Source organism: Somniosus microcephalus, chromosome 8, assembly GCF_052327205.1.
Source record: "Somniosus microcephalus isolate GS21.2 chromosome 8, FLI_Smic_1.0, whole genome shotgun sequence".
Classification (NCBI taxonomy): Eukaryota; Metazoa; Chordata; class Chondrichthyes; order Squaliformes; family Somniosidae; genus Somniosus; species Somniosus microcephalus.
In genome coordinates this window covers 13,552,056-13,564,613 of record NC_140994.1, presented here as the reverse complement: position 1 = coordinate 13,564,613, position 12,558 = coordinate 13,552,056, and the positions used below count along the sequence as shown (strand labels likewise).

Genomic DNA, 12,558 nt, shown 5'->3' with positions numbered 1-12,558 from the left:
TAGTGGCAACTTCTCAGATGTTTTGTCAATCACATCGCTGTCATAACCAAGAAGGCATGCCAACGCCTGTTCTTCCTCAGGAGACTGAAGAAATTTGGAATGGCCCCCCAGATTCTCACCAACTTCTACCGGTGCACCATCGAGAGTATCCTGTCCGGCTGCATCACTACCTGGTATGGCAACTGCACCGCCACAGACCGCATGGCTCTACAGATGGTGGTGAAAGCTGCACAACATACTGTAGGAATTAAACTACCTGCTGTCCAGGATATCTACCCCGAGGTGTGCCGGGGGAAGGCCCCGAGAATCATTAAAGACGCGAGCCACCCCAGCCACAACCTCTTCGCCCTGCTCCCGTCCGGTAAGAGATACCGAAGCATACGGTCTCGTACCAGCAGGTTTCGAAACAGCTTCTACCCCCAGGCCATAAGACTCATGAACGAATAATTTATTATTTATTACTGTTGTCTTATTTATTATTACTGTATTTCTATTAGTATTTTTATCATTGCTATGCCATATTTATTCCAATGTTGGGAGGGCTCGTAAAAATCAACATTTCATTGTGCAGTACACACGTTTGCTGCATATATGACAAATAAAATTGAATTGAATTGAATTGAGATTCAAGTTCATTGGGAACTCACTTGAGACTTTAAACAGTTGGTGGAACTATCGCCTCTGGATCAGCTGGTTGTAGATTTAAACCCCTATTCCAGGTTTGAGCTCATAACCTAGACTAACACTCCAAAGCAGTACAGAGGAAGGGCTGCATTGTCCTTTGAATAAGGTGTTAAACCCAGGGACTGTCTCCCTGCTCCTCGGTTCAGGTGAACATTAAAGATCTCATGACACTATTTGAAGAGGAGCAGCGAGTCACCACCTGGCAATATTCCTTTCGCCAATACCACCTGAAAAGAGTAACTGCTCATTCAGAGTTCTAACGATGAGTTAGACCTGAATGTTCATTTGTCTGTTAGGCAACGCCTCAATTTCAAAATTCTCATCCTTGTTTTCAAATCTCTCCATGGCCTCGCCCCTCCCTATCTCTGTAATCTCCTCCAGCCCCAAAAACCGCCCCCCTCCCACCCCGAGATATCTGCGCTCCTCTAATTCTGCACTCTTGAGCATCCCTGATTACAATCGCTCAACCACTGGTGGCCGTGCCTTCTGTTGCCTGGGCCCTAAGCTCTGGAATTCCCTCCCTAAACCTCTCCGCCTCTCTTTCCTCCTTTAAGACGCTCCTTAAAACCTACCTCTTTGACCAAGCTTTTGGTCATCTACCCTAAGTTCGCCTAATGTGGCTCGGTGTCAAATTTTTTGTCTTATAATACTCCTGTGAAGCGCCTTGGGAGGTTTGACTATGTTAAAGGTGCTATACAAATACAAGTGGTGGTTGTTTTTGTTTTTACACTTGTTCACTGAATCGCTGTGCATTCCCAGCATTGTTTGCCTTTGTTTCAACCACCCACACATCGGTAAGAAGCTCCTGGCCTAGAATGGCTGCTGTGTTTGCCTGTGTAACAGTTGCTGCGTTCTGGTAGTAATTCATTGTGTGCAGTGCTTTGAAAGGTTTTGATATGATAAGGTAACCAATAAATGTAAAGGTCCAAAAGAAGAATATTCCCTTGGAGGAGAGGTCACAGGTGAAAATCTGATGGGGTTTTTGTTCTACTCCTAGAATCTGCTGATGCAAACCTCATTTGTTTCACACGGATATGTCTAAAGATGGCAAGTTTCAAAAGGAGCTGAGCAACAGACTCTAATAAATATACATCCACATGTGACAGAATGTGCTCAGTGATCCATCAGCTCAAGTCTCACAGGTTGGTCGATAAATCCACCTAACAGCTGGTCGCACTCTCACCCCGATATCAGAGGCTGGTGGCTTCTAAGTCCCACTAAGTCCGCTTCTGTCCCCACCCGACATCCACGTATGCGCAAGTCCAGCTGGGGCTGCTGGAAAGCCATCAAGAGCAGGAGAGAACATAGAAACATAGAAGATAGGAGCAGGAGTAGGCCATTCGGCCCCTCGAGCCTGCTCCGCCATTCAATGAGATCATGGCTGATCATCCAAATTCAGTACCCTGTCCCTGCCTTCTCTTCATATCCCTTGATCCCTTTAGCCTTAAGAAATATATCCAACTCCTTCTTGAATATATTTAATGAATTGGCCTCAACTGCCTTCTGTGGTAGAGAATTCCACAGGTTCACCACTCTCTGGGTGAAGAAATTCCTCCTCATCTCAGTCCTAAATGGCTTACCCCTTATCCTTAGACTGCGACCGCTGGTTCTGGACTCCCCGGCCATCGGGAACATCCTTCCTGCATCTAGTCTGTCTAGTCCTGTTAGAATTTTATAAGTTTCAATGAGATCCCCTCTCATTCTTCTAAACTCCAATGAGTATAGGCCCAACCTTTCCTCATACGTCAACCCCTTCATCCCAGGAATCAACCGAGTGAACCTTCTCTGCACTGCCTCCAATGCAAGTATATCCTTCCTTAAATATGGAGACCAAAACTGTACGCAGTACTCCAGGTGCGGTCTCACCAGCGCCCTGTAAAGTTGCATCAAAACTTCCTTTTATATTCTATCCCCCTAGCAATAAAGGCCAACATTCCATTAGCCTTCCTAATTACTTGCTGTACCTGCATGCTAATTTTGTGTTTCATGGACTAGGACCCCCAGATCCCTCTGTACCGCAGCATTTTGTCGTCTCACTCCATTTAAATAATAATTTGCTTTTTCATTCTTCCTTCCAAAGTGGATAACCTCACATTTCCCCACATTATACTCCATCTGCCAAATGTTTGCCCACTCACTTAGCCTGTCTATATCCTTTAGCAGATTCTGTGTCCTCCTCACAACTTGCTAACCCACCTATCTTTGTATCAGCAGCAAATTTGGCTACAGTACACTCGGTCCCTTCATCCAAGTCATTAATATAGGTTGTAAATAGTTGAGGCCCCAGCACTGATCCCTGTGGCATCCCACTAGTTACTGATTGCCAACCGGAAAATGACCCATTTATCCTGACTCTCTGTTTTCTGTTAGTTCGCCAATCCCCTAGCCATGCCAATATATTACCCCCACCCCGGAGTCATTCAGGAGAGAAGTTAGGAAGCACTTCTTCACGTAAACCGTGGTAAAAGCATGGAACTCGGTCACACAAAAAGCAGTAGATGCTAGCTCAGTTAATAATTTTAATTCTGAGATTGCTAGTTAAGCCAAGTGTTATAAATCTCATCATCAAGAAACTACTTATGAAATAATGCTGGACGGCCAGCTGGTGGCGCCGTCCAAGGAGTATAAATGCTTGGGCATGGGCCCCAGCTTGCCAGGGACATTTTGTAAGACAAGGAACTAGTGAAGTACAACTAGACCTCCATGTTCTGAAACAAGTTGATTAAAGCCTTGCTTTATACTCAAACCAAGTGCGTAGTGAGTTTTATTACATCACCAAGGAGTTAGGATGGAGTTGGGATACAACAACAACAACTTGTATTTATATAGCATCTTTAAGGTAGTAGAATGATGTGATTGTACTAGAGAGGGTACTGAGGAGATTTATGAGGATGTTGCCAGGACTGGAGAATATTAGCTATGAGGAAAGATTGGATAGGCTGGGTTTGTTTTCTCTGGAACAGAGGAAGCTGAAGGGAGACTTAATTGAGGTGTATAAAATTCTGAGGGGCCTGGATAGGAAGGACCTATTTCCCTTAACAAAGAGGTCAATAACCAGGGGACATAGATTTCAAGTAATTGGTAGAAAGATTAGAGGGGAGTTGAGGAGAACCTTTTTCACCCAGAGGGTGGTGGGGGTCTGGAACTCACTGCTTGAAAGGGTGGTAGAGGCAGAAACCCTCATCACATTTAAAAAGTACTTGGATATGCGCCTGAAGTGCCGTAAACTGCAGGGCTATGGACCAAGAGCTGGAAAGTGGGATTAGGCTGGAGAGCTCTTTATCAACTGGTGCAGACACAATGGGCCGAATGGCCTCCTTCTGTGCCGTAAATTTCTATGATTCTATAAAACGTCCCAAGGCGCTTCAGAGGGTTTCAAACAAAATTTGACACCGAGCCACACAAGGAGATATTAGGGCAGATGATGAGGTAGATTTTAAGGAGCTTCTTAAAGGAGGAAAGAGAAGTAGAGAGGCGGAGAAGCTTAGGGAGGGAATTCCAGAGCGTGGCAGCTGAAGGCACGGTCACCAATTGTTGAGCGATTAAAATCGGGGATGCTCAAGAGGCCAGAATTTGAGAAACGCAGATATCTGGCAGGGTTGTGGGGCTGGAGGAGATTACAGTGATGGGGCGGGGCCATGATCTCAATGAATGGCGTGACAAGCTCGAGGGGCTGAATGACCTACTCCTGTTCTTATCAACACCCTCCCTGGACCAGGGGACATTGAGGCCAATGCGAGCTCCTCCGGCACCACCCTCACTGGGATCAGTTAGCTCATCGCTATGAATCAAAGATGGAACCTTCTTGGCCTGTATAACTCAGCTGCTGGCAGGTTAACGTTGCTGAGTCATTGGGGGAGCTTTAACTAAAAAATAAAAACAATGGAAATGAAAATATTTATCGGACAAAAAAATTAAATGAAGAGAGCCGACAAATTAGTGTTGGCAAAGTATTCCTGAAGCTCATTACGTTCACTGGTTAAAAAAAAATGACGTCACCTCGACTGGACTGAGGAGAGTCTTATTTATGACTCGTCAGAAATTCTAGAACTGAAGATTCCAAAGTAAATAAATCAGCAAAACCATCAACCATTTCCAAGTGATTGTTTTGCCATGAACATAAATTCAACTGGACGAATGCACCAAATATGTGTTCTTATTGAAAAATGACCAGCGAGGGGGAGAAATTTTCAACCCATTATCTAGTTCTGTGGTAATGTAAAAAAAATGATTTATGAACTTTTAACCCATAGTCTGCTGGGAGGTTCAGGGAAATCTCCATCTTCCTGGGCCTGATTTCTGCTCATGCGCTGACACTGATATAAACACTAATATTACAGCCATAAAATGACTCAAATATGAGGAGTATCACTGCAATAACCCCAAACTACTAAAGTGAACACCAAACTCTCAATTTTACATAAACTGAAATAAAACTAAGCACTTTAATAAGAACATAAGAATTAGGAGCAGGAGTCGGCCATTTGGTCCTTCGAGCCTACTCCGCCATTCAAGAAGATCATGGCTGATCTTCTACCTCAACTCCACCTTCCCACACTATCCCCATATCCATTGATATCCAAAAATCTATCGATCTCTGTCTTGAATATACTCAACGACTGAGCCTCCACAGCCCTCTGGGGTAGAGAATTCCAAAGATTCACAGCCCTTTGAGTGAAGAAATTTCTCCTCATCTCAGTCCTAAATGGCCGACCCCTTATTCTGAGACTGTGACCCCTGGTTCTAGACTCCCCAGCCAGGGGAAGCAACCTCTCAGCATCTACCCTGTCAAACCCCTTAAGAATTTAATATGTTTCAATGAGATCAACTCTCATTCTTCTGAACTCTAGGGAATATAGGGAATTTAAAAAAATATTAATTCACAGGATGTGGGCATTGCTGGCAAGGCCAGCGTTTATTGCCCACCCCTAATTGCCCTTGAGAAGGTGGTGGTGAGCTGAGTGGCTCGCTAGGCCATTTCAGAGGGCAGTTTAGAGTCAACCACATTGCTGTGGGTCTGGAGTCACATATAGGCCAGACCGGGCAAGGACGACAGGTTTCCTTCCCTAAAGGACATTCGTGGACCAGATGAGTTTTTACAACAATCCGATAGTTTCATGGTCACCATTACTGATACTAGCTTTTTATTCCAGATTTTATTTAATTAATTGAATTTAAATTCCCCAGCTGCCGTGGTGGGATTGAAACTCACGTCGCCGGATCATTAGTCCAGGCCTCTGGATTACTAGTCCAGTAACATAACCACTATTCTACCTGTGTTCATCATGTTCTCTTTCCTCAGTCTTCTCCCTCTCTATTTTGACTTTAGTTTTACTCTTGCCCTACCTAATATACTCCATTATATTAACTCTAAATTTAAAAAAAATACATATTTTTTTAACTTTTTACTTCCAACTCGCTGCTACCATTGCAGAGGAGAAAGCAACCTTTAAAAAATAAACTGCCTACAATGGAAGTTTTTTCAGCCAATTAAGACTTGAATATTACCAATGTCACAGATGGGGCTGTGTCAATCTATAATGGCCCAGAAATTCGGGTCTCCACGGGTGAGTACGCACGGGGTACTCACCCGTAGGCCCAATGGAAGTGCCGGTTTTGTGCATGCACTGCGCATGCGCGGGAAACCGGAACTTCCGTTCCCTTAAAGGAAGGGGTTCAGAAGTCGAACGCGTGCGCCGGAGAGGCAGCGCACGCGCATCGAACTTACATTTTTTTTGCAGGATTCTCCGGGAGACTAAGTCTCCAGGAGCTACGCTTGTAAAAAGCAGGCGCAAGGCCTGCTTTTAACAAGGTAAGTGGTGAATTAATTAAAATTAAAACATTTTTCCACAGGTTTACCTTTCTTTAAAGTATTTAAAAATTATAAGTTTATTTTTAGCCTTGTTAGAAAATGTAATTAATTTTTTCAAAAAATTAAATTGTTTAAAATAGTTACTTTATGTAATTTAGTTATTTTAAAAATGTGATTAAAAAATTTTTTTTGTTGAAGTTTTAGTGATGTTTTGGGCTTATAGTATTTATAGTTTTGACAGCTCTTCCTGTCAATTTTATGAATGAAGCATTCCCTGCTACCATTGGCTCTCCATGGCCCATGTGATCCAGGGGACGCATCGAACTAACTGCGCCCCTGGGGTACGCAAGTACTGCACGCCGGCTGTTGGAGGAGGCCCAGGATCGGAATCCCACGCGGGCCCACAGCTCAACGGCCGGCGCGCTAGGTAAGTGCATGTCGGGGGCTTGCACCCACGGGAAGCCCCCGACCCGAATTTCTGGGCCAATGTGTTTTTTAGTGTCAACCAAAATAGTTGAACCTGTTGCTGCTTGAAAGAGCAAGTTCATCATTTAGAAGCCAAGAGTTAACAAATCAATTTTTATTTATTTATTTATTTATTTATTTATTTTTTTTTTAAAAAGGGTAGGTGAAGAAGAATCAAGTCCAAGGTTGTAGTCACACCTTCTGTTGTCCTAATGATATGGAGTTGCTGCTTATTTGGCCAGGCAAGGGTTAGGACTCCAATATATTGGTCAGAAATTTGGATACAAGGTAAGTTAATGAGGCTAGCATTTCAGATTTTTCTCCTCAACAGCGAAGCCAGCCAAACATGGAATAATAAATCATCTTCAGGAGGTGAATGGTAGATTTATGAAGAGTCAATATCAGTTTCTTTTGTAACATACTCTGTAACCACCCGTCCAAAAATTAAGTTCAAATATTAAAAATGTCAGACATTAAATGTCTGCTAATGCCACATTAATGCAGAATTGCAATGAGGAGACCTTTCCTCCAGGATCAATTATCTAGACCTTCAAAAGAATCCACCTTCAAATCTAAACTGCATTCATTAAAATAAACTAACACAGAAAGTTGCAAGGATGCACTGATGAAAGATTTTGCCTTCTGGTCCTAAAGGCTATAGTCTAAATGCAAATCAGATTCACAAAAATGAGGCTTGGTGCAAATTACTACCTATACCATTCAATTATTTCAGATCGGATGTTTATGCTGCACCTTGAATGCATCCAATTAGACCAGTGAGTGACTGAACGACGTACAAGCAAGAAAATGACACCTGTTAGCCGAAAGTGTAAAGCAAGGTGTTGGTCCTTCAAATTGGCACACCACAGAGAGGAAAGGCAGGGTTTGAACTCCTGGTTGCCCGCAAGACGGATCGCAGTTGTCCCACAAGCGGGGAGGTGCTGAATGAAGATCGGAGGCTTTCCGAGAAGGCAGGGGAAAGTGAATGAAAGCAGAGCGCGAGGTACCACAAGCTACTTTCACAATATCTCAGCTCAGTATTGGGAGAGGCTCCGCTAGGAGGCCAAGAGCAAGTTTTGAGCAAATTTATGACGGTAGAGAGAGAGAGAGAGGGGTCAATGAAGAAGAGGTTTAGGGAGCGAGATCCAGGTGGAAGATAATGGTACATGAAGATTCTGCAACCATTAACGGAAAGGGAAGAGGGGAGAAAATCAACCAGAATCAGAAGAGAAGATATGTACTCGAATGAAGGGCTGTAGAAGACTGCAGATATAGGGTATAGCAACACCAGAGGGGTCTGAAGACTACAATGAGGGCCATCCTTCCTTTTACTACAGGACAAAAAAATGTCACCGTTTTCTGTACTTTATTTTCCAATTAAATTTTGATATGGATAATTATTGTGCAGTCACAGGTCTAAAAGACATAATATAGTTCAACATGTTACTCCTCTCTTCCCCCACCCACCCCTTCATTTTCTTCCCTCCTCTCCTGAAGATGTCAAGTCGTGCTGAAGTATAGTATCACTGGCCCCAGTGGTCCTCCAGTACCTCACCTACGTAGCCATCCTTTCTACATGAGCCTACGCAGCGAGTGTCTCCTTGAAAGGCATCACAGCCGAGTCTAATACTGTCCTCATCCAACGTCCATACACAGGCGCTGAAACAGTGGTCAACTCTGGCTGACTTTCCCGTCCTTACCCTGGGGACACCAACCATGGCCAGTTGTAATGTTCCAACCGCTCCCCCTGCCGAGATCAGCTGACTCCACATAGGTCATGAATTGAACCTGGGATCTTCTGGTCTGTATGCCTCAGTATTAGACTGGGCAATTCCTTTCCCTAAACATGCTACTGGAGGCTGTTGTCACAGTGCACCTCAACATGTTCAGTGATCCACATGAGATGTGGGACCACACTGGCAATATCATGGAGACACTATACTTTGAAAGCATCGGTCAAGTAAACAATTTGGAGGTTTTTTGTTTGGCTAACTCCGCAGTCATCCAAGGACTCCAAACTATTTCCACCCTAGTAATAGTATGGTTAGATACATACTGATAAATGGAGAAAGTTCGTAGCAAATCTTCAGTCTTAAATCCTGAAGGAAAATCATAGATCTCAACAATGTGGGAAAATTCAGAATCATCTATGTCTTGCTCCGCTGGCTGGTAGTTGTAGTAGTTGAAGCGAGGATCCTGAATACTCTTCTTAGGCTTGCTAATAGCGGTTAGCTGAAAGAGGAAAGGAATGCAAGTTCAGGGACTAAGATAACAAAAGTTTGATTCAAAACTGCACAAACACTCCGTACATTTTTGGTGGTGGGGAGTTGGAGAAGTGAGGCTTAAATTCATTGGATTAGGCTGGGTAGCTCTCTTTTCGGCCGGCCGAATGGCCTCCTTCTGTGCCGTAAACTTCTCTGATTCTATTTTGCACGGAACTTCCCATTGAGACAGCCGCATCCAGACTTCATCAATAGAACTGCCGCACAGGCTAGAAACTAAACTGTGTCACCGACAGATTATTCGCCCAACAGCAACCGACTGTAATTACAAGAAATGTATACACCGGAGTCAAGAAGGGTTCTGCTTATTTTAAACACTGTACTTCATCTCCTCGGGAAAGACAGACCCTGGCATGTTAACATTCGTACTAATTGGATTTCTTTACTGTCCGTGTCACATCGAGGCGCTGCATTATCCTCCTGTCAAAAAAACAAACATCACCAGCGTTTGAAGTCGTACGATAATGCAGTATAATGGATGGTCGGGAGCAACGTGGCTGTGATTAAAATCGACAAGTTTTCGAGGCTGTTGTAAGCCACGGAGGCAAAAAAGCTCGAGTGGCTTTTAAGCATGTAAATTGAAGCTTAAAAATAAAGTATAGCCTTTATCTCACTTTCTATCATCGAATCTAATTATTATTATGGCCTCAATGAAAGGAAAACCGTCAAAAGCTAAGCTGAGAGTACTTCAGTAATATGCAAGATGCTCAAAGATATTAGAGCTGCTTAGACAGAGAAGGCCTTCTCAGGGACACCCAACAAGGCTTCCAAAGAAGGTTGTGTCTCATGAATTTGCTATAATTTTTGTTGACGAAGTCACCAGGTTAGTGGATGAGGGTAACACGGTAAGCATTGTCTACCTGGAATTTCAGAAAGCTTTTAATAAGGTACCTCGCAAGAGGCTTCTCTACAAGATAGAATCTTGCGGGATTAATGGTAATCTGCTGCAGTGGTTTGAGAATTGGTTGAATGCCTGCAGGCAGAAAGTTGTTGTCTCTGCTTGGCGGCCAGATACCAACGGTGTCCCGCAGGACCTTTGCTATTTACTATTTTCATTAATGACCTAGATGTCTCACTGAAACATAAAATTCTTACAGGGCTTGACAGGGTAGATGCAGGGAGGACATTTCCCCTGGCTGGGGAGTCTAGAACCAGGGGGCACAATCACAGAATAAGGGATCGGCCATTTAGGACTGAGATGATAAATTTCTTCACTCGGAGAGTTCTGAATCTTTGGAATTCTCTCCCCCAGAGGGCTGTGGATGCTCAGTCGTTGAGTATATTTAAGGCTGAGATCGATAGATTTTTGGATATTAAGGGACTCATAGGATATGGGGATAGGTGCTGGAAGGTGGAGTTGAGGTAGGCGGTCAGCCATGATTTTATTGAATGGCGGAGCAGGCTCGAAGGGCCAAATGGCCGACTCCTGCTCCTATTTCTTATGTTCTTAGGTGTTAGGAAAATGATCTGCAAGTTTGTGGATGACACCAAGGTATGTGAGGACTGTAGAGGATGCTCTGCGACTGCAAGCTGATCTCGTTGTGTTGGAGGAATGGGCCCGTGTTTGGTAAATGATGTTTAACTTAGAAAACTGCAGTGTTGTGTTAGTGGGCAGGTCTAATGCTAAGTATTCATGCACCCTAGAGGGAACAGAATTGAAGCCAGTGGTGAAAGAAAGAGGGCGTTATAGTGCATCACTTTCTCAAGGGTCATGACCGGTGGCGTGAAGCTATAGCTAAAGCAAACAAAGTTCTCGGCTGTATTCACAGGACAATTCACTACTAAATAAAGCAAACCATTTTGTCCTTGTACAAGACCTTGGTTAGGCCTCAGTTAGAATACGGTGTCCAGTTTTGGTCTCCCCACATGGTGGGAGATATTGAGGCTTTGCTAAGGGTGCAGAGGAGGGCCGCAAGATTAATTCATAGAATCACAGAAACTCACAGCACAGAAGGAGGCCATTCGGCCCGTCGTGCCTGTGCCGGCTCTTTGAACGATCAATCGTGCTTAGTCCGATATCTCCTTTTTTTGTCCGTAGCCTCATCCTCCAGCACCTGTCCAACTCCCTTTTAAAATTATTGATGGGATCAGCTTCCACCACCTTTTCAGGTCGAGCGTTCCAGATCCCAACAACTCTCCGAGTGAAAACATTTCTCCTCATCTCCCCTCAAGATATTTTGCCAATGGTTTTGAATCTATGAGCTCTGCTTAATGACCCACTCCCCAGATGGAATAGTTTTTCTCTCTCTACTCTATCAAAACCTCTCATCTTGAAAACCTCTATGAGGTCACCTCTTAACCTTCTCTGTTCCAGGGAGAACAGTCCGAACTTTTCCAACCTCTTCTTAAATTCCCAGTTTAAAACATCTTAGTTACCCAGATAGGCTCAAAGTATACTTGTGAGACGGATAGCCTCAGGGGAAATTTGATCGAGGTTTATAAAATAATTAAGCTATTAGATTGTGTTCATTATAGACCAATTATTTCAATTGGATCGGTTAAGGAGGACCAGGGATCATGCTTACAAGCTACGCAAGGGTTGAACTAGGTTGGATATTAGACAATTCTTGTTTCCCCAGAGAATAGTGGATCTGTGGAACAGGCTGCCAGCTTGTGAGGTGAACAGTGATTCACTGAATTCCTGCAAGCGAGGAGCTGGACTTGTTTCTGGCTGGGGCGGAGATCACCTTGCATGAGGTAGAATCATAGAAGCAAAGATGGTTACAGCACAGAAAGAGGCCATTCAGCCAGTCAAGCCCGTGCCGGCTCTCTACAAGAGCGCTTCAGCTAGTCCCACTCCCCCGCCCTTTCCCGTAGCCCTGCAAATCTTTTTCCTTCAGGCACTTATCCAATTCCCTTTTGAAAGCTGTGATTGAATCTGTCTCCACCACCCTCTCAGGCAGTGCATTCCAGATCATAACCACTCGCTGCGTAAGAAAGGTTTTTTTTGCGTCGCCTTTGGTTCTTCTGCCAATCACCTTAAATCTGTGTCCTCTGGTTCTCAACCCTTCTGCCAATGGGAACAGTTTCTCTCTTTCTACTCTGTCCAGACCCCTCATGATTTTGAACACCTCTATCAAATCTCCTCTCAACCTTCTCTGCTCTAAGGAGAACCACCCCAGCTTCTCCAGTCTATCCACGTAACTGAAGTCTCTCATCCCTGGAATCATTCTCGTAAATCTTTTCTGCACCCTCTCTAAGGCCCTCACATCCTTCCTAAAGTGCGGTGCCCAGAATTGGACACAATACTCCAGTTGAGGGTGAACCAGTGTTTTATAAAGATCATCCATCATAACTTCCTTGCATTTGTACTCT

The 12,558-nt window shown here is 44.0% G+C and overlaps 1 protein-coding gene across 3 annotated transcripts in view; it reads right to left on the bottom strand.

Annotated features, from left to right (window-relative positions):
- r3hcc1l (R3H domain and coiled-coil containing 1-like) overlaps window positions 1-12,558 on the bottom strand; it is a 202,330-nt gene that overhangs the window by 63,556 nt on the left and 126,216 nt on the right. For all 3 annotated transcript variants that reach the window (XM_085994255.1, XM_085994254.1, XM_085994256.1), the window contains exon 3: window positions 9,018-9,193. In XM_085994255.1, the coding sequence (XP_085850381.1) occupies window positions 9,018-9,193 (176 nt within the window). The remainder of the gene's footprint in view (window positions 1-9,017; window positions 9,194-12,558) is intronic.